This window comes from Microcebus murinus, chromosome 12 (assembly GCF_040939455.1).
Source record: "Microcebus murinus isolate Inina chromosome 12, M.murinus_Inina_mat1.0, whole genome shotgun sequence".
NCBI lineage: Eukaryota > Metazoa > Chordata > Mammalia > Primates > Cheirogaleidae > Microcebus > Microcebus murinus.
In genome coordinates this window covers 12,846,712-12,870,462 of record NC_134115.1, presented here as the reverse complement: position 1 = coordinate 12,870,462, position 23,751 = coordinate 12,846,712, and the positions used below count along the sequence as shown (strand labels likewise).

Here is a 23,751-nt window from a genome sequence, read left to right as displayed (position 1 = left end):
AACAAAACTAGAAATCATCAACAAAGGCTAAGCCCTCCCATTACTCCCTGCCCTAATAATATCCATTTACTTGGAAATTTAAAAATGTCTCTTTTAAATAGTAGTTGGGTAAAAAAGAACAAAAATTAGGGTCACAGATAATTTAGAAAAGACTAACAAAAACACTACATATAAAAAACTATGGAATGCGGCCAAAGTGTTACTCAAAGGAACATTTATATCTTTTATGGACTTTATTAGAACACAAGAACAACTGAAAATAAACGAATTGAAAAATCAACTGGGCCAGGCATGGTGGCTCACGCCTGTAATCCCAGTACTTTGGAAGGCCAAGGTGACATGATCACGTGAGGTCAGGAATTCAAGGACAGCCCAGGCAATATAGTAAAACCCTGTCTCTACAAAACAATTTTTTAAGTTAGTTGGGTATGGTGGCCTGTGCCTGTAGGCCCAGCTACTTGAGAGGCTCAGGCAGCAGGATCACTTGAACCTAGGAGTTTGAGACTGCAATGAGCTATGATCACACCATTGCACTCCAGCTTGGGCAATAGAGCAAAACTTACCCCAAAACAAAGAAAAAGAAAGGAAAGAAGAGAGAGAAAGAGAGAGAAACTGAAAAAGGTAGAATAATAGCAGTGTACATTATACCAAGGAATTTACATATACAGTTGGCCCTCCAGATCTGTGGGTTTTGCAGATTTAACCAACCAAGGAGGAAATATTTGAAAAAAAAATTGTGCCTGTACTGAACATGTAGAGACTTTTTATCATACCCTAATGAATATAGTATAACAACTATTTACATAGAACTTACCTTGTGTTGGTATTATAAGTAATCTAGAGATGATTTAAAGTATATGGGAGGATATGCATAGGTTATATGTAAATACTATGCCATTTTATATCAAAGACATGAACATTCACGGATTTTGGTATACACAGGAGATTGTGGAACCAATGAATACCAAGGGACAACTATATATGTATCAATATGGGTGTGTGTGTGGGTGTGTGTGTATGTGTGTGTGTATGGAGAAAGAGAGAGAGAGAAAGAAAGAGAAAAGAAAGGAAGAAAAGAAAGAAGAAAGGTAAAGCACTAGTGTCAACCGAGGTAGCTATTAATACATTTTAATCACACCATCAAATGAATATCTTCCTTTACTTTCTCTTTCCTTCTCCCATTCTTGTTCTTTCTAAAATATTTAAAATATCTTTAAACATTTAAAATATTATCTTTCCCTTTTTTTTCTCTCCCTGTCTGCTATCATAAGTGGCATATGAGAAATATATAAGCTCTGCCCTGATATTTAAAACCAAGAATAACCAAGTCCAGGGCTAAAAACAGTACTTGAACTCTTAAATACTTAAAAGACATTAAGAATCATTATATTCTTTAGGATCACATTGAATCTGACACTCAGGATGCATTTATGCTATTAAAAATAATAAGAAAATGCAAAATAACAATTATAATCCCTTAAGCCAATATGTCTCAAAATTTTGCACTGAAATGGTCCTTGTGACAGACAAGAGTAAACTTGGACTTCTCGGCAATCTTATATATAACACTCGTATAAAAGAGCTTCTGTTTTAAAACTGTGGTCAGTAGTTTATTACCATAATATAATAAAGATTTTATAAAATCACTTCTCCTATCCAGTTTCCTGGATACTGAGAACATAAAAATATAATAAACTTTTTTTAATATTTCATTGTTTTATTAGAAATCTATTATTTTTATAAGATTGTCTGTAAGATATTCATAAGCATACATTAATTTAGGAGAAAGCCAAAGTATGAATATGATTAGCATTCACAGCCACATGGGCAGAGGCAGAGACAAGCAATGACCTAGTCTTTCTGAATCCAGCTTCTTGGTATTGGCAGAGTTCATTTCATACTTTTAGAGGACACAACAAAAAAAGAAAACTACGGACCAAGATCTCTTATGAACACTGATGCAAAATTCCTCAGTGAGATACCAGCGAACCAAATTCAACAGTACATTAAAAACATTATTCACTATGATCAAGTGGGTTTCATCCCAGGGATGCAAGGATAAATCAACATAAGTAAATCAACAAATGTGACACCACACAAACAAAAGCAAAAACAAAGACCATATGATCATATCAATAGATGGAGAAAAAGTATTCGATAAAATCCAGCACCCTCTCTGGATAAAAACTCTCAACAAACAAAGCATAGAAGGAATGTACCTCGAAATTATAAAAGCCATATATGAGAAATCCACAGCCAACATCATACTGAATGGGGAAAAGTTAAAAGCATTCCCCCTAAGAACTGACACAAGACAAGAGGGCCCAATGTCACCACCACTTCTATTCAACATAGTACTGGAATTTCAAGCCAGAGCAATGAGGCAAGAGAAAGAAATAAAGGGCATCTAAATCAGGAAAGAAGAAATCAAACTATCCCCATTTGCCGATGGTATGACCTTATATCTAGAACATCCTAAAGACTCCATCAAAAGACTCCTAGAATAGATAAATAAATTTAGTAAAGTCTCAGGTTATAAAATCAACGTACACAAATCAGTAGCATTTCTATATGCTAATAACAGTCAAGCTGAGAGTCAAATCAAGGACTCAATGCCATTTACAATAGCTACAAAGAAAATAAAATACTTAGTAATATACTTAACTAAGGAGGTGAAAGATCTCTACAAAGAGAACTATAAAACACTAATGAAAGATATTGTAGATGACACAAATGAAAAAACATTCCATGCTCATGGGTTAGTAGAAGCAACATCATTAAAATGTCCATTCTGCCCAAAACAACATAGAGATTAAATGCAATTCCCATCAAAATACCAATGTCTTATTTCACAGATCTAGAAAAAATAATCCTAAGCTTCATTTGGAACCAAAAAAGAACCCGAACAGCCAAAGCAATATTAAGCAAAAAGAACAAATCTGGAGGCATCATATTATCTAACTTCAAATTATGCTACAAGGGTACAGTAATCAAAACAGGACCAAGCAGAGTGGCTCACACCTATAATCCTAGCACTCTGGGAGGCTGAGGCAGGAGGCTCACTTGAGGCCAGAAGTTCAAGTAACCAAAACAGTATGGGAATGGTAGAGACATAGACCAATGGAACAGAATAGAGAACCCAGAAATAAAACCATATAGTTATGATCAACTGATCTTTGACAAAGCAGACAAAATCATACACTGGTGAAAGGACTCCCTATTTAATAAATGATGCTGGGAAAATTGGTTATCCACATGAAGAAGAATGAAGCAGGACTCATCTCTAGCCACATACAAAAATTAATTCAAGAGGGAGTAAAGACTTAAATGTAAGGCATGAAACCATAAAAATTCTAAAAAATGTACAAAAATCCTCTTCTATACATAGGCCTAGGCAAGGAATTTATGACTAAGACCCCAAAGGCAAATGCAGCAGCAACAAAAATAAATAGATGAGACCTAATTAAATTAAAAGGCTCCTATACAGCAAAGGAAATAATCAACAGAGTAAACAGGCAACCTACAGAATGGGAAAAAGTACTCACAAACTATATATATCTGACAATGGACTAATATCCAGAATCTACAAGGAACTCAAACAAAACAGCAAGAAAAAAACAAACAACGCCATCAAAAAGTGGGCAAAAGACATGAACAGAATTTTTATAAAAGAAGATAGACAAATGACCAAGAAACATGAAAAAAATGTTCAACATCACTAATAATCAGGGAAATGTGAATTAAAACCATAGTAAGATACCACCTTACCCTTGTCAGACTGGCCATTGTTAAAAAGTCAAAAAAAACAACAGATGCTGATGTGGATACAGAGAAAAAGGAACACAATAAACTGTTGGTAGGACTGCAAATTGGTACAACCTCTATGGAAAACCGTATGGAGATTCCTCAAAGAGCTAAAAGTAGACCTACAATTTGATCCAGCAATCTCACTATTGAGCATCTACCTAAAGGAAAAGAAATCTTTTTATCAAAAAGACACCTGACTCGAACATTTATTGCAACACAATTCAGAGTTACAAAGATATAGATCAACCTAAGTGCCCATCATTTCATGAGTAGATAAAGAAAATATGATATATATACACACCATGGAGTACTACTCAGCCATAAAAATGAATGAAATAATGTAACTTGCCAGCAAATTGTTAAGTATCTCAGGAATGAAAAAACAAACACCACATGTTCTCACTAATAACTAGGAGCTAAACAACAGGTATACATGGGCACAAAGAGATATAAAGGACACTGGAAACTAAGAAGGGGGGACAGTTGGAGGCAGGTAAGAGATAAAAACGTACCCATCAGGTACAATGAACACTGTCCTGCTGGCAGGCACACTGAAAGCCCTGACTTCAGCATTTTACAGTGCATCCATGTAACAAAACATTAATATTTTGAGATAAATTTTTAAAATTTAATTTAATTTTAAAAAATAATTTGTTTCATATTTTGGGGATGTAATTAGTCTCTTAAGCACCTTTAAATATCAGTGACACACCTTTGTTACCAGTATCTATAACAATCTCCATTTCATTCTCACATAAATAAAAAACAATATAATGAAGACTTCAACTTTATATATATATAAAAGTTTAACAAATTAATCAAAGTAAATCATGTAAATCCACCCAACCAACAGGCTGAAACCCCAAAACCAGCTCAATCTAAAATTATATTTTGCCATTCTGAGAGTCAATGAAATTTTAACTTGAGCATAAAATTGGTAATCCTTTAAAAATCAGGCCTATAAAACAAATATTTTAATAACATCTTTAAATTCTTATTTTAAAATTTATACTATAATGTATGATATTTAAAAGTTTCTATATGCTTTTGCCAGCCAGTTTTTATATGCTTTTGAATGCCAGCTTCATGGGTGGAATATTTCTAGATACTTTACCTTTTTTGCTGTTGATGAAGGGGATTCCTTTTTCATACTTCTTAGTAAAAACTCTGGCATGTTGTTTTCAATATCCTCACGAGTTCCCTTTTTATGCAAAACTGCAGCCAAAAATGAAATAACCTGGAAAAAAAAAGACTTTTTTAATCACTATGTATAATGTGATGTACAAAATTTCACTGCTTACATGACTACCCACTTAGTGACAAAGTATGTACAAATAGACTTGTTAAGGGGAAGGATATAACATAAAACACCAGTATTGGTTTTCTTTATTGGTAATAACACACAAATATTTGTTACCCTTAAACACAATAAAAAAATCCCCACATTATCAACTTTTCTATAAGTTCTACCTACCCAATGAATTCTTTCTTAATTCCATCACCTGGGACATTACCTTCTTATTTGTTTCTATCCATGGAAACTATCTCTTCATATCCTCTATTAGAATAAACTGTATACATTCTTCTTTCCTTGTAGAAAATAAACTCCTTAAGGAGGATAATATTTGGCTCATAAATTTGTGCACTTCTATCTAATAAATATAGGTGGAATGATAGAATGTTACTTTAAGATAGACTATTCATCACTATATTAATACACGCCATTTTGAATAACAGCTATTCTCCAAAAATCAAGTGAGAAAGACAGATTTTAAAAAAGAATCAAACCTCATATAATAGAGAGCAAGAAATATTGAATCAATTAGACTTTGGAACAAATTTTACCTCTGGTTGCCTGGCAGCCTTGTGAACTTGGGCAAGGTAGTTAACCTCTCTAAATAGTACCATAAAAATGGCAAAAAATAATATTGGCAGGGTTGTTTTAAAGATTGGGGGGAAAGGTACATGAAGTATCCATATGAGAGAAAAGAATTAATCATTATCTTATAAAAATAAATAACAAATATTTAAACCTAAAGAAAAAACTATGAGAGAATTAGAAAAACTGTAGAAAAAAATATTTTTAACATGGGTAGGGATATCTATAATCTGAATCCCAAATGATAGAAGAAAAGGAATGGTACAGGGCAGTATTTGGAGAAATAAAAGCTGAACACTTTTAAAAACTGATTTAAAAACTCATAGACTCAAGATCTACTAACAACACCAAGCCAAGAAATGAAACAAAACAAAAACAAAAATCAAACAAAATCCACACGTAGGTGCTTCATAGAAAAAAAACTCAAGACAGAAGAATAATATTAAAAGCAGCAAAAACAATGGAAGACACTATACAATGGAATATTTCCAAAGCCCTAAAGAAAATAAAAGCAACTAGATTTTTATACCCAGTGACAATACTAAAAAATGAAGGGTAAAGATTTTCAGATAACAAAAACCTGAGTCAATTTATCACCAAAAGAGCCACACTAAAGAAAATAACTAAAGAATGTTTTCAGACATAAGGAAAATGGTCCTAAATAGAAGACCCATGATACAGGGAAAAAAATTAAGACCAACAAAAAATGGTAAATATATAGAAAATGTAAATTTATACTGACACTATAAAATAATAATTTATAATAATATTTGTTGGGATCAAATAACAGAATTAACAAGCTATCACAGGCTGGGCACAGTGGCTCACGCCTATAATCCTAGCACCATGGGAGGACAAGATGGGAGGATCACTTGACCCCAGGAGTTCCAGACTAGCCTGAGCAAGAGTGAGACCCTGGCTCTACAAAAAAATTGAAAAAGTAGTCGGGTGTGGTGGCACGCACCTGTAGTCCCAGCTACTTGGGAGGCTGAGGCTGTCCAGGAGTTTGAAGTTAGAGTGAGTTTAGCCCAGGCAACAGAGTGAGACCTTGTCTCAATGAATCATTCAGTAAATCATTCAGTAAATAAATAACAACAACAACAAAAAAAACTATGACAAATGTATATGAGTCAGAAAGAACACAAGTGGAATTATAATCCTCTGAGGTCCTTATGCTGTCCAGGAGGAAATATAAGTACTAATTTATATTAGATCTAAAAGGAGGCAAAAGGAGGAAGAAAATAAACATAGATTACATGGAACAAATAAAAAGAAATTAGTAAAATATGAGGTTTAAATCCAAATATATTAGAAGCACATTACACAGATATGGACTAAATGTTCTAAGTAAAACACAAATTATTATTGTTAGACACATAAAATATATGTGCCATTTACAAGGAAAACATCTAAAATGAATAAAAGGTAAGTACTGGCAAATCAAACACATAGTTGTAAATAACCCAAGGATCAAAGAAAAAAATCACAAGGAATATTAGAAAATATTTTAAATTATATGAAAATGAAAATACAACATAACAAAATTTGTGAGATACAAATAAAGCAACGTCCAGAGGGAAATTTAGAGCAAAAGAAAACATGTAAGAAATTAATGACATAAGGTTTTACCTTAATAAACTAGAAAATGAAGAGCAAAATATATCTGAAGTATGCAAGAGGGAAATAATGACAAAAATCAATGAAATACCAAACAAACAACAGTGAAAATTCACAAAGCTAAAAGTTAGTTGTTTGAAAAGATCAACAAAATTAATAAATCCCAAGTTATGCTAATCAAGAATAAAATAGAAAAAACACAAAAATATCTCTATTAATGGATAGAGGTATCACTCAGATTCTACAAACATTAAAAGAATAATAAAGGAATATCGTGAACAACTTTATGCCACTCAATTTTACAATTTCAATGAAGTAGATAAGTTCTTTGAAAAATAAAACTTACCAAAACTGATACTGCAAAAAATAAAAAATCTGAATAACCTAATATTTGTTAAAGTAATTGAACTTATTATCAAAAACTTTCCCTTAAAAAAACTCCAGGAATAAACAGTTCCTCTACTAAATTCTACCAAGTATTTAAGGATAAAACAACACAAATTTTACACAAACTCAGAAAACAGAGAAAGGAATATTTCCCAATTCATTTTTATGAATGCTGCATAACTCTGATACCAAAACCAGATAAACATAAGAAAATTAGAGACCAATATATATAGAAAACATCAATGCAAAAATTTTTAAAATTTTAGCCAGTTGAATCCAGCAATATATAAAAATAATACATCATGACCAAATTGTGTTTATCCCACAATTATAAAAAAACAATTAATATAAATCATATTGATTCATATAATATAATAATGTATTAACAGAACGAAAGAGAAAAGCCATATTATCATCTTAATGATGTAAAAAAAGTATTTTATAAATTCAATATACATTCACTATAAAAAATCTCAGAAATTAGGACTCAGAGGAAACATCCTGAATATCATAAAAGAAACTATGAAAAGCCCACAATTAATATCATAGTTAACGTTAAAATACTGAATGCTTTCCCCCCCTAAGATCAGGAATAAATTAAGGATGTTACTTTTACTACTTGTATTCAAATTGTACTGAAGTTCTACCTAGCCAGTGAAATAAGACAAGAAAAAGATATAAAATGCATAAAGATTAAAGAAGTAAAACTGTACCTATTTGTGGGTGACATGATTATTTACACAGAAAATCCTAAGGCACCTACAAAACAACTACTAGAAGTAACAAGTGAAGAATTTAGCAAAGTAACAGGATATGAGGTCAATATATAAAAATAAATTTTGAGGCCAGGTGTGGTGGGTCATACCTCTAATCCCAGTACTTTAGGAGGCCAAGGCAGAAGGATGGCTTGAGGCCAGGAGTTTGAGACTAGCCATAGCCAAAAAAAAGAAAAAAGAAAAAAGAAATTAAAAATTAGCCAGGCGCTATGGCTCGCACCTAATAGTCCTAGCTACTCAGGAGTCTGAGGCAGGAAGATTACTTGAGCCCATGAATTCAATGCTACAGTGAACTATGATCAGGACACTGCACTCTAGCCTGGGGGACAGAGCAAGACTGTGTCCTAGGGAAAACAAAACAAAACAAACAAACAAAATATATATATTATATATTTTATAATATATATATTTTATAATATGTATATAAAATTATATATATTATATATTATATTTTATAATTATATATAAACAAAATATATATATATATTTTTTATACACTACTGTACCAGCAAAAAACCCCTGGGAAACTAAATGAAAAAAAAATTCACTGACAATAGCATCAAAATTATAATTAGAAATGAACTTAAACAAAATATGTGTAAGGTCTCCACACAAAAATATACAACACTGACAGAAATTAAAGATCTAAATAACTGGAGTGATATACTATGTTAGTGAATTATTAAAATTTTATCAGATCTTCCCAAACTGAGCTATAAATTCAACACAGTTCAATACAATGGAAATCCACAATCCCAATCAAAATCCCAACAGATTGTTCATGGAACTTGGCAAACTAATTCAAACTTTACACAGAAATGCAAAGGGACAAAAACAGACAAGGGATAGAAAGAAAGTAATCAATACAAAATTGGCTATAAGGATAGTCAAATTGAAAAATGGCACAGTATAAAAGGATCAGAAACAGACCCATAAATATATGGACACTTTATTTACAACAAAGGTGGCATGGCAAGGTAGTGGAACAAGATGGTCTTTTCAATAAAAACTGCTAGGACAATTAGATATCTATGGAAAAAAATGAAATGAGGTCTACCTCACAGCACACACTTAAATCAATGCCAGGAGGTATAAACCTAAATGTGAAGGTTAAAACAGTAAAGTGACTGGAAGATAGGAGAGGATGTTTTCATGACCTCGGGATATAGAAAGATGTCTCAGAACACTACAAATGCTAACCATGAAAGAAAATACAGATAAAATTGATTGCCTTAAAATTCAACACCGATCAGAAAAAGTATGTTGGGGGAAATGGAAAAGATTAATTCTTTTGGAATAGAAAAGATTAACCATTGTTCAATGTTCAATTAACTATGTTCAATGGAGGGCAAGTTGACAGTCACTATCAAAATTCAAAGTACAAATACATTTCACCCAAAAATTTGACTTTAGCAATCTATCCTACAGATATTCACTATTTATCATACCCTAAAATAGGCCACAACCCAAAAGCCCTTCTCCCCTAGCAAAATGGTTAAATAAATTATAGAACATCTATTCTATGGGATGAGATAATTTAAACGTATGTGATAGATTTTTATGTACAAACGTAGAAAGATCTCCAAAAGCTACGTTTAAATTAAAAAAGCAAGGAGCAGAATAACCAACAGAAAGAATGGTCTTATTTATTTATATATACATTCATAAAAATTAAAGCTTATTCAACAAAATTAAAAATAAACTGGACTTCATAAAACTTAAAACTTTTGTGCATTGAAGTACAATGGCAAGAAAGTGAAAAGAAAACCTAAAGAATGGGAGAAAATATTTGCAAGTCATATATCTGGTAAGAGTTTATGTTCCATCAAAGGGATACATGTGCAAGGTGACCCCCAAATGCTGAAAAAACTGAGAAACCAAAGAATGAGGCAGACAAATCCAGTTTGTCAGTATATTATGATTTATCATGGGAACTTATGGACAGAAGCATGGTCTTGGGTGGCCACAAGACAGGCAGATTCTGCACCACCACCACCCATCCCAGGGTTTACATCTGGGGGGAAAAGCATATGTGTTCTGGAAGACATGTGTAGGTAGCTACAAGAATGCTGCTGGTGTCACAGTGCACCAACATCAAGGGTTGTTTTGAAGTAAAGGTGAAACTTACAGTGAACATGTTTTCCTACATAAAGAGTAACACACCAACTAGACATTCTGGAGGTATTCCTGACTCAGGGTTAGTCAGGTGGACTAGCATTTAAAAATAGAGTAATAAATTCACTCTTGTCCCCAAAGTTTAGTATACAAAATATATAAAAAATTCTTACAATTCAACAATAAAAAAGAACAAACAACCCAAAGACTTGAATAAACATTTCTCCAAAAAAGATACACAAATGGCCAAAAAGCCCATGGAAAGATGTTCAACATCACTGGCCCTTATAGAAATGCAAACCAAAACCATAAGAAGATACCACTTCACACTTACTAGGATAGTTATAATAAAGAAAACAGAAAATAACAAGTGTTGACAATGATGTAAAGAAGCAAGAATTGTTGGTGGAAATGTAAAATGGTATAGCCATTGTGGAAAATGGTATAGCAGATGCTCAAAAAATGAAACACAGAATTACCACATAACCCAGTAATTTCCATCCTAGGTATACATACAAGAGAAATGTTTGTACATGAATATTTATAGTTCTTTTATAGCCAAAAGGTAGAAACCCAAATGTCTACCAAGTGATGAATGGATAAACAAATTGTGTTATGTGAAGGCTGTCAGAAAGTATCCAGCCATTGTTAATATGTAATTTTCACATTATGTGACTGGATACTTCCTGGACAGCCTTTGTACACATACAATGGAATATTACTCAGTCTACTACTAACACATGGTAAAACTTGGATGGGCCTCAAAAACATTACACTAAGTGAATGAAACCAGACACAAAAGGTCAAATATTATATGATGCTTTTTATATGAAATACTCAGAATAAGCAAATCTGTACAGACAGAAAAATGAAGAGTGGTTACTTAATGGATATAAGGTGGTCTTCTGGTTTGATGAAAAAGTTTTAAAACTAGAAGAGAGATGAGGGTTACACAATACTGTGAATACACTAAATGCCCTGAATTAAACACTTTAAAATGGTTAATTTATATTGTGTGGACTTCAATAAAAAGCTATAGCTTACATTTGTGTAAGAATGCATTTGTGTATTATGGTGTAATCAAAATTATTTCTGTTCTTGAAAAAAGTAAAACATATATATAAAATGTCAAGCTAGTAAATATCAATGATTCAGTAAACAGTAGCTATTTTTGTAGCATCGTTCCTTTAAGAGGCTTTGCTCCTTGTGGACAATCTCGTATAATACAATAAACAAAGTAGATTTTGGGCAAATTATGTTGCCTAAAAGATTATAAAATAATGATATATAAGATCATCAAAACTTTCCCCAATCTTAAGATATTCATTAAAATATTCATAAAATTTGCAAGAGTTATATAATAGCAAAGACTTTGGAGCTTGATTAACCAGCTTTCTACTAGCTATGTGATCTTGGGCAATTTACATAATCTTGATATAAATTTCAATATTTTTTTCATCAATAAAATGGAGGCAATAACGACTAATTAACATGGATGTTTAAGGAAAGTATCTATCATAGAGCCTGGCAAATAGGAACAATAAAATTATAACAACATAAACAAACTTTTTACCCAACACAACTTAAAATTCAGTAATACATTCAGTAAAAAATATATTATTACCTACTACTGCCAGGCACTGTGCTAGGTGCTGGAATAGTCTAGATGAAAGGCTATTTCTATCATTCAGTAGTGTGGAATCTGGCTGATATGGGGGGTGGGAGGCAGAGGGCAGAGGTGAAGGGGTGGTTATGAGATGCATTTAAGGAGTGTGGTAGAGAAAAAAATAAACAGATAAACAGAAAATAAAGTAAATAAAGTTACTGAAGAATCCAGTAAGAGATTAAAGTGAGCAAACTGGCTGATGTAGAGAATAAATTAAAGGAAACAGAAAAGATATTCCACAAATGACTGAATTTAAGCATTGGACAATTTAAATATTTTAAATTTCCACTAAGTAGATGATCTTTGATGCATGCCCATAATTTCCTCTTTATAAGTATTTTTAAAGTTATTTATGTTTTATATTCAAAAATATGTAATCTAAGTTTAGAATTTACCCAGTTCCTTGATGTAAATATTCATAACATTTTGGGTTCTGACCATCTCTTAGAATATAATTTAAAACTGAATCACAGGGTATTTATAATTAAAAGTTTAGATAATGGGGATATTGACTGGAAAAGGACAAGAGGAAACTTTTTAGGGTGAGAGAATTGTTCTATATCTTGATTAGCATATTAATTACACAGATATATATATTTGTCAAAACTCATTGAACTTTAAACTTAAGATCTGTGCATTTTACTGTTTGTAATTATACCTTAATTAAAGACACACACATACACACACACACACAGTGATACATATATTCTTTTTAGTTTTAGGCAACTGGTCCTCAAAGGCTACTAAAAAGACAAAAGATATCTACTAGATATTGTAACAATTTAAAAGAGGCAGTATAATCCACTGATTTGCTCTCAACTCACCTATGGATTACTTCATTATAGGAAAATCACATTCCTAATTGTGATGATTGATAATTCAATCTGTTCATCTAAGCAATATGATATACAACCTTAATTCTAACCTTGTGTGAAATTCCCTGAAATAAAGATATGTGAATTATATCTTTTATTTATTTAAGAATCTCAGTTCTTTGGAAGATGTTTCATAGAAGGTGACTAAATTTACAGACTCTAATTACAGATCATCTTTATTCAATTCACTAAATCTACTAATGATTTTGTTATATCTCTGTACCTCATTTAAATAATCTATACTACGTCCTAACATTACTCATCCACCTACCCCAAAAAAAGTAAGTTGAAATAAAAGAGTTGACTTTAGTAGAGAATACATAGTAGCCAGAGAAACCAACTAAACCACTGACAAACTCTTACCTATATATTAATTATACTAATTAATATATATTCATAGATATTAATAATATTAATTATTGAATAATACTATCAGTAATCTGTCAATATCTAAAAGGCAGACAGGCCAAGGGAGAGTGTGAAGAATAGCACAGCTGGATTTTATGGACCATGGCTGTAAATGGCACTCATCACTTCTACCTTTTTTCTATTGGCCAGACCCTGTCACAAGCCCCTGACAGGCAAGGAGATCCAGGAAATGTAGTCTCTGTCATCTGGCCCCAACTCTGAGAAGGCAAAGGCAATACATATTTTAGAAGGAGACCCAGCCATCTTATCACACCATACTGTCACAGTAGAGGTCTATCAAAATTTTAATTCACAAAAGATGGATGACAAACTTACAATGAAGGTTTACCAAACTAATCTGCAATTAAAAAAACGTTTTATTGTGTAATAGTTCTAAAATTGTTTACAGATGAAAAGAACAAAAATAAATATTTAAATCAGTCACCTCTAGAATAGTAAAAGGCCAAAAAACTGCATTTCAGAAATGAAATACCACTCTGGGAAAGCTTTCTGTTTTTACAGGCATTCCTTTCTAAACTCTGTCAGGCAAACATTTTTGCAGGCCATCTTTCCTCACACACAGTCAGCTCATGACGTACAGAGTAACTCTGAGGCTGGGAAACAGTGCAACAAACCTTCCCTTAGACCAGAACAGAAGAAGGCACAGCAAAAATTATCTATTTCCTACAGAACAAAAGAGAAAATGCTTATATTCCTTATTTTTCAACTCCCTAGGAGATAAAAAGGTATAGAGAGAGCACTGTAGAATCACATTTCAAAAACTGGTTTTTACTTGCTCAAAAAGACCCCAAAAACAACAACAACAAAGTGCAGTTTTGAAAGAGGGCCTGGCCCACTTATCTTTACAAAGCTCTACTTCGAAAATCTGAACTACATGTCAAAACAAGAAATAGAATTTTACCTTTAAAATGCTAGGACATTGTTGTTTCTGTTTTAAAGGGCTTGGGGCTCGGGGATTAATTAACCTTTCAAACTAGATATTATGTCATTGTCTCCATGAATGAAAATAAAGACAATATTATTTTTCTCTTTATTACTATATTCCTGAGTGAACAAACATGACTTGTGATCCAAAGAACTTATAAATTTTAGCACAGCTTTGAATCTACTAAAGATCATATTATCTAAAAAATGGTATTGACAATAACCTAAGAAGCTTTAATTATCAGCAATCCCATCATTTCTCTCATGATTGAGGTTTATTGTATATATTTTTTAAAACAGCCTTCAGTAATGGCATTTTTGATAATGTAATATCTAATAATACACAAATAGAAATTCAAAAAAGTCTATAGTTTGCAAAATTCTCTCTTTGCTGCCCAAGAAGTATTAACATCATCTTACTTCACATAGAAGATGAGGAGATAAAATATGATAAGACATATCATCGTACTTGCTGAATAGCAGTCCTTAAGACTTTGTGCCTGTGAAACCTAATTGCCAATGTGAGATTAAAAAATAATTTTGATTCAATGAATTTGAGTTCTCTGTTATGATAAATCCTTCAAATACAATACTAGAGCTATGCCTTCAGTAAAAAATAAAATAAAAACCCTTAATGTCCTAATTGATATCACTCAAATTACTCCTAAAGTTTGGTGGGTTTTCAAAAGCAAATGATGGAAATACCAACTTCCCCCGGCAGGCAGGCTTGCTCCACTCCTCCAATCCACTTATCAGACTCCATGATGACTCCTTGGCTACATTTCTTTTCATCATCCTTTTGTGAACTCTCTAAGGGTAGCCATCATATGCATTTATATTACGCTTTTCAGTGACAATCACAGTGCATGGCCCAAAGAAGGTGCTCAATAAATGTCAACTCACTGAATGAACTAATAGTTAATTAAAAGCTGAGTAAAAGGCTTTTAATTAACTGTATTCATTAAGTCACAAGATGGAGGCAGCAAATGGTAAAGGGGGGAAAAGTGATCTAGAATGGGAATGAAAATGGTTACTTCCTGTATATGTCCCAAGTACAGGGAAGTTATTTAGTGCTCCTGTGCCTCAGTTTCTTCATTTATTAAGGTCCAGAAATCACACTTTTAAGAGCCATTGTTCCATAGTAAGTACCCACTGACCTCACTCCCTATCACTGAGTTGTCTGATTACCAAAGGTCAGGTTCCCAAACCTGTATACTCCAGTTGAAATTGTTTATTGCAGTTATATTAGTTAATTATATAATCATGTAAATGTATAGAAGGGATTAATTTTCAAATTACCTGCTGAATTAGGGTGAGAATTCTATAAAATATTATAAATTCTGTAAAATAAAAACATTTTCATAAAAATCTTGGATTTTACACTCAGATTCCCTCCCAAGTATCTTAGTTCTGCTACAGGTAAAACATTACTGGTGTTGAACCCACCATGGGCACAAACGGACATGAGGAAATTTGGGGGTGATGGATATGTTCATTATCTTGGTTGTGGTATTGCAGTGATTTTTTCCTTAGGTGTATATATAAAAAAACTTACCAAATCATACACTGCAAATGTATGCAGTTTATTGTATGTCAATTGTACCTCAATAAAATATACAAAGAACATACAAACATACACATACAACAAACAGAACTGCTAAGATTAAAAAGATTGACAAAAAATTTGGCAAAGATATGTAGCACCTATAACTCATATATTGTTGGTAGGAATGCAGAATGGTACAGATGTTTTGGGAAAAGGTTTGCCAATTTCTTACAAAACTAAACATACATCAGCCATAATACCAAATAATTCCATTTCTAATTATTTACTCAAGAGAAATGAATAACAAGAGGTTTGTTCAAGAAAATTTATAATACCTTTTTTCATAGTAGCCAAAAATTTGACACAGTTGAGGAGCTTATAAGCAAGAAGATGGATAAACAAAATGTAGCATCTATATCACTGAACACTACTCAGTGACAAAAAAAGGAACAAACTACTTATGCACTCAACAACATGGATGAATCTCAAAAATATTGTGCTAAGTGAAAGAAGCATTACACCAGAGTGGAACTCTATGATCCCACTTACATGAAAAGGCAAAACTAATCTCTAATATAAAAAAGCAGAACAGAAGTTCTTGGGGATGATGGTAGAATTAAAAAGTGATATAAATAAATTTTCTGGGGTCATAACAATGTTTTATATCTTCAAGTGTTTATTTGGCTTAAACAGAGATAAGCCATTTGTCAAAGCTCATAAAATGGTGGGTACACTTAAGATTTGTGCATTCACTGTAAAATTTACCTGAAAGTAAGAAAAAATTTTAAATAAATACTGAACTCCAGATAATGTATATGCATACTCAAGTTTTTGAGGATAAAATATACTAATGTCTGCTACTTTAAAATATAACAAAAGATGGATTGATGAGTGAATAGATATAACAAAACCATGTATAATGAAATCTTAACAAAATCTAGGTGGTAGGCATATGGGTTTTCAGTATAATTCTTTTAATTCTTCTATATGTTTTGAAAAGTTTCATAAGATGTTGGGGGAAAATCAGTTTATAACCACTGACTAAAAAAAAAAGAAATTCCTTTTATAAGATAATAGTTATGTGACTCCATTTTTTGCTTATTTATGTTTATGTGTATTTACAAATATGTATAAATGAAGTATATATAGTATTGTGTGCATATATTTATCTATGTTGCATATTCAAATGTTCCATCTTAACCAGATCCTTCCAATTCATTTAAAAAGGTCTCAAGTCTCCCCTATCCCCAAACAATACAAAACAAACAAAAGGGAAGCTCTCTCAAAATCTCATCCCTCTTCAGCTACTACTGGGTCACTTTTGTTCCCTTTCAAAGCTACATTTCTCCAAGAGGCAAATATACTTTCCGTGTCAGGGCCTTCGCCTTCTCCATTGTGGCTTGTGTCCCTAAAACTCCAGCAAAATGGCTCTTGCTCAAGATACCAATGATTTCTATGTCACTAGATCAAATAAACATTTTTCAATCCTTATCCCTTTTGAATATAAAATACTAAATTCACCTACTTTTAAATTTGAAACGAGGGAAGAAACCTTTATTTGGTATATACTAATAAAACAAGCTTCAAAAAAAGAGTTCAATTTCATATTATGGTCAAGTTAGAATATAAAAAGGGGAAAACTTAAGGGATGAATTCTGGAAAAAGAAAGATATTAAGAAAAGAAGATAAAACTGCAGTTCAAAGGGTAAATGCCAATGGCCTATCTTCATTATCACCTAATTATACTGCATTTTGAAGTTATAATGAACTCATTAACCATTGTTCACATTCTTCAACTGGCTTAGTCATTGTATCTATAGAAATTCTATCTTAAATGGATCTTCCAAACCACCTATTTATGTAGAAATTATTCTCTGAGTTACAAGAATAATAACCTGAGAACTAGGTCCCCCAAGGATCCAACAAATCAGCTCAGTGTCAAAATTAGTACAGAAACCATTTCCTAATCTTCAGAAGATGATCCCTCGAAGCCTTTCATTGCAGATTCAGCACATATAACACAACATCTCCAAGTCTCCCAATGATTTCAGTGTGTCATAAAATCCCGCAGTATAATCAGCTACTCTTAAAATAATCTTATTTGTAAAATACAGGAAATTTCTTTGTAACATGGGCTTCAGAAATGAAAGCTAAGCTTCAAATGTGACAATAAAACATTCACAAGAATTTGAATTGTATTTAGGTTGTAGCACAGTTGGTGGTTCCCAAACTGCAGGTCACCTTTCGTTACACTCTCACATTTCTGATTTTGAAGATGAACAGGCATTGGCTAGTCAAACCTATGGGAATGAACACTCTTACATAGGCAAAAGCAGTAAATATGTGGAAACAGTCACAGCAAGGCTTTAATTTACTTATTTATTTTCCTCTGGTACTCATCTGTGTATCTTGGTCACAGATGGTAGTTTCCTGATAACTCCTTTCTTTATTCTTGCCACCTATTCTCCTGAGAAAGCAAATTCATTTATTCCACAAACAACTATTTAGTACCTCCAATGTGCAGGCCTAGACTACCTGCATTGGCTAGGCTTAAAGCAATATGTATAGCTAATGGTAATATGATTATTGAAGGACTTCATTTTAGCCTAGCTTTCACACCAGATCTTTATACATAGTAGCATTATTTGGCTATTTTTAAACATTAAACTTAGTTTTTCACTTGCCTTTGAGTTCCACTAACCAACAGAGGTAACATGAAGAATAACTAAATTCAATTATAAGGAAGGAAACACACAATGACTTAATCACAAATTAAGTGAACACTCCTGAAAATCCAAAGTAGTTGTTTAGTATAAAATCTAGATTCAAACTCTAATCTTTTTGGATCACAAACATCTAAGGAAAATCTAAGGAAAGCTAGGAATGCTAAGGACCCTGTGGTAGGCAGCTTTTGACAGAGTCCCCAACACTCTCCACCTCTTGGTATTCACAACCTTGTTTAATCTCCTCCCTTTGAGTTCTGGCTGGACCTAGCAACTTGCTTCTAATGAACAGAAACGGCAAAAGTGAAGAGATGTCTCTTCTATGATTATTTTACAAAAGACCAGGACGTTGCCCTCGTACTTGCTCTCTTTGATGAATAAGCTACCACGTGTGAGATGCTCTACGAAGAGGTCCGTGTGGCAAGGAAGCAAAGAAGGCCTCCAGCCCATAGCTCACAAGAAACTGAGTCCTCAGTCCAAGAACCCTCAAGGAATGGAATCAGGCCAACAACCACATGAGCTAGGAAGTGCATCCTCCCCAGTGCAATCTTGAACTGACTGCAGCCTTGTGAGAGGCAGGCCAGAGGACCCAGCTAACTAGAGCCTGGATTCCTGGCCCACAGAAACTGTGAGATGATAAGCATGTATTGTATTAAGCTGCTAATTTTGGCCTAATTTGTTACAGAACAATAGATAACTAACACAGATCTACATACATGTACAAATTCTGGTACACATTTTTAGGGAATTAGGAGGCCTCTTTAAAGTCCACAAATAGAACTCTTAGTGGCCTAGGGATTCCACATTAAGAAACTTCTAATATGATAAACCCCAAACAATATGTAGAAAAGGCCTGCAGGAAATCAATTTAACCATGCTATGTAATATACCAAATGTTGTAATACTTCCCTTCCATAAAGTATTATTCAGTTAAACTACTTCAAATATATTGATATCTTAGTACTACAGGGTGTCCCAAAAGTCTCCATACAAAGGAAAAAATTTGTAAGATTTTGTAATGAATATTTTGTAAATAAAGGTACATTTAGCTACAATTTCCCACTTTCCCTTTGTATGGTGACTTTTGAGACACCTTGTAGTATTACTAAAGGCAAAATCAAACCAAGTTATACCAAAACATTATTTTTGAATAATATACCATAGGTACCAAATAAGTATTAAGGATAAAATAACTGAGCTATTGTCCTCAATTTTAAGGACTTTACCATCTGGTTGATGAGACAAACACAAAATACACACACACACACACACACACACAATAGCTATGATAACAGTACTATAAATAGAAATTTGCATATGGTATCCATTCATGTACATAATAAAATTACTTCACTGAATTTTAATTATAAATTAATTAAAATACATACTTGTACTGTTTTTCCAAGTCCCATGTCATCACCAAGAATACACCCTCTTCCTTGGATGTAGTGTCCATAAAGAAACTGGGCTCCTTCCCTTTGGTAGTCCCTCAAATACCTATTGATGGTATAAGGAATAGAGTCTCCATCTTCAGATAATTTAAAAGCAACAGCAGATGATGGAAATTTTCGGCCTGGGAAATATGGCTTTTCCAAATCTTCATCATCAAATATAAAATTCCTGGGGCAATCTTTAACAGACTTTACTTCTTGAAGTCTTGTAAGAGGTATTTTCCTTTCTTGCAAATCTGAATATAAAACAATTGCAAATGACTTGCCATTTTCATCCACTGTGATAGATTTTATGCTTGCTTCACAAAGTTTTTCATTATCTGGAGAAGGGGCAAGACATGTCTCTCCTGGATGCCAACTGTCTGCAATAATAAAGAAGAAAGTAATGTTTCCAAATCTAGCTCAGTTATCCACTACTATGCGAAAAAAATAATGTACCTCACATAAATACCTTTTCCAAATAACTGAGACAAGGTAAAATTATAACATATAGATATTGCTCTAAAATATATAATCAGATATTCTCCTATAATAAATGGCATAAAGGGAACATAATTTATTTCAAGTGTTTCTTACCCTGGCTATGTGTCATAATCTCCGCTAAAGTTTTAAAAAAATGTACATGATTTGACACTACCCCGGTGATTCTGATTCGGTGAGAGGTCATGGGAATCTGGTTTTATTATTTTGTTTGGTTGTTATTGTTGAATTCAAAAGATGACGGATGCACAGTCAGGGTTAAAATCACTGATGTAAATATTCTTGCTGACTTATGAACATTTTACACACACACACACATACATGTATATATATGTAGAGAGAGATAATTTATGATATGATAAAGTAATAATGAATAGGATGGTAGGGTCATAGTGAATAGGACTTGGTAATGAGTAAGCTAAAATCTTCTGGACAGCAAAGCTCTAATGGTTTGTCTGCTTTTTACAGTTATTCCATCTCCTTGCTCTGGAGACAGCTGCTGCTTCTCACTATCAATACTGCTGTGACCAAAACCATTGCTTTAACTTGTATACAACTAACCAAGGGACTGTCCAGTTCAACTACAGAGTAATAGTACAGCTTTGTCATAGCTTTTTCCCTTCCAGGTTTTAAATAGTTGAGGTTTTAAGAGGTGAATTCTAAGATTTCTTTCTGCTAAGATTCTATTATTCTTTGAAGAGTCTGGCCTATATGAACTTATTCTGTATTTAACCATATAGCCACATATTTTATTTTCTATTCAGAAAATATAGCACTAAGAATGGGGGTATTTATAGAGTATACTATTGGTACAATTAAAAGGTATCAAATAGAGAAAACTAAGCAAAAATAATTTTACAAATGGAATTTTGTATGGCAAGAATCCAAGAATTAAATGGCTACAACTGTCAGAATACTAGGAATTATTTTTCTTACACATTTCTCATTGAGATCAGATGACCACTGTTAGTTCCCTAGGGTCTTCCTGATGACCTCAAGTTAGATTTTTATAACATTCATGATTATAACATGGCATGTTTATGCTGTCTTAAGCTCATTATATTCCCCATCAGTTGTTCCTCAAAAGTAAAGCCATTATTCCCACTAACCTTGGTAAGGTTTTACAATAACAATCATGAGTAACAAGGAAAAAATTTGTTCTCCCACTCTAATCTTTGGATACAAACTGAGAACTGTTTTACTGTTTTGTCTTTTTTTCTTTTTTTGAGACAGAGTCTCGCTCTGTTGGTTAGAGTGCTGTGGTGTCAGCCTTCTTCACAGCAACCTCAAACTCCTGGACTCAAGCCATCCTCCTGCCTCGACCTCTTGAGTAGCTGAGACTACAGGCTCACACCACCACGCCTGGCTAACTTTTTCTATTTTTAGTAGAGATGATATCTTGCTTTTGCTCAGGCTGATCTCAAACTTCTGACCTCAAGTGATCCTCCACCTTCAGCCTCCCAGAGTGCTAGGATTACAGGAGTGAGCCACCTCACCCCGCCTGTTATACTATTCTAAAAGACAGTGTTTTAATGTGAAACTAATACTTTGATCCACTATACAAGTGAAACAACGTATAGGTCAATGGGCCCTATTTTCAGAACAGTACTACTATTTGAGCCTTAAAACCTAATATAACCCCACAACAATTCTTTTTTTTTTTCTTTTTTTTTGAGACAGAGACTCAGTCTGTTCCCTGGGCTTGAGTGCACGTGGCATCAGCCTAGCTCACAGCAACCTCAAACTCCTGGGCTCAACCAATCCTTCTGCCTCAGTCACCTGAGTAGCTGGGACTACAGGTATGTGTCACCAAGTCCGGCTAATTTTTTCTATATATTTTTAGTTGTCCAGCTAATTTCTTTTGATTTTTTTTTTAGTAGAGACTGGGTCTCGCTCTAGCTCAGGCTGGTTTCGAACTCCTGAGCTCAAATGATCCACCCGCCTGAACCTCCTAGAGTGCTAGGATTACAGGCGTGAGACACCACGCCCGACCCCCATGGCAATTCTTAACACATTATTTCTGTTTCACAGGATTTGTCTGTTTACCCAGCAAATGTCTTCCCATTTTTTAAGACTTAATTCATTAATTATTATTCTATATATATGATTTAAGCACAAATTATTCACCAGGTATTGTACCACACAATGGGTATAAAATGAAGAAAATCAATGTCAAAAATTATGGTGACTAGTCTTCTGGCAACTCATTAATTGGCATCATTATCTAGCCAATTTTTCAAGGCATAAAACCATCCAACAGCCCCCAATTCTCTTTTCATATTATTCCTTTCATCCAATCCATCAGAATATCCTGGTTCTACTTCAAAATATGTATCTTTCCTCCATGTCATCATGTCTCTAAATCAAAAGCTAGCAAACATTTTCTGTAAAGACTCAGACATTTGCTATTTGTTATTTTAGATTTTGCAGGCCATTCTCTTGCCCTTGTAACACGAAAGCAAACACAGACAATACATAAACAAATGTGCATGGCTGTGTTCCAATAAAACTTTATTTACAAAAAGAAGTGTCAGACTACATTTGGCCCACAGACAATAGTTTGCTGACCTCAGCCCTAAAGCATGCCACCATCAGCTTTTAACTAAATTATTCCTAACCAGTCTCTTTGCTCCCAGTCTACCTTATTTAAAATAAGAGTATTTAGAATAATACTTACATAATACTAAATACCTTATTTAGAATAAGAGTGCCCTATTATTCTTTATCACAGTATTGTATCGCCTCTGTAGCACTTATCATAATGTTTAATTACCATGTCTACTTATTTTTATCTTTCTCTTCCACTAGAGAGTAATTTCTTTTCAAAGAAAAAGTCTGTGTTATTCAAAATTTTATCCCCATGACCAACATACAGCAGACACTCAATAAACATGTGCTGAATTTATTTATGAAAACAGATTCTTTATTTCACAGATCCTTGGTATCTAGCAAGAAAGAATCTAAAAAGTACACAAACATATGTAATTATAAAAAGTATGTTGGAAGAGGAGAACAGAGTGTTATGAGAAGCATAGGAAAACATAATTTAAAAGGGAAGGGCGTCTAAGAAGAGTAT

At 33.2% G+C, this 23,751-nt stretch overlaps 1 protein-coding gene across 1 annotated transcript in view; it reads right to left on the bottom strand.

The window, feature by feature from the left end:
• ERCC6L2 (ERCC excision repair 6 like 2) overlaps window positions 1-23,751 on the bottom strand; it is a 118,365-nt gene that overhangs the window by 92,921 nt on the left and 1,693 nt on the right. Inside the window, exons 2-3 of the mRNA XM_020289244.2 lie at window positions 20,133-20,557; window positions 4,922-5,044 (exon numbers count right to left, since the gene is read on the bottom strand). Of these exons, the coding sequence (XP_020144833.2) occupies window positions 4,922-5,044; window positions 20,133-20,557 (548 nt within the window). The remainder of the gene's footprint in view (window positions 1-4,921; window positions 5,045-20,132; window positions 20,558-23,751) is intronic.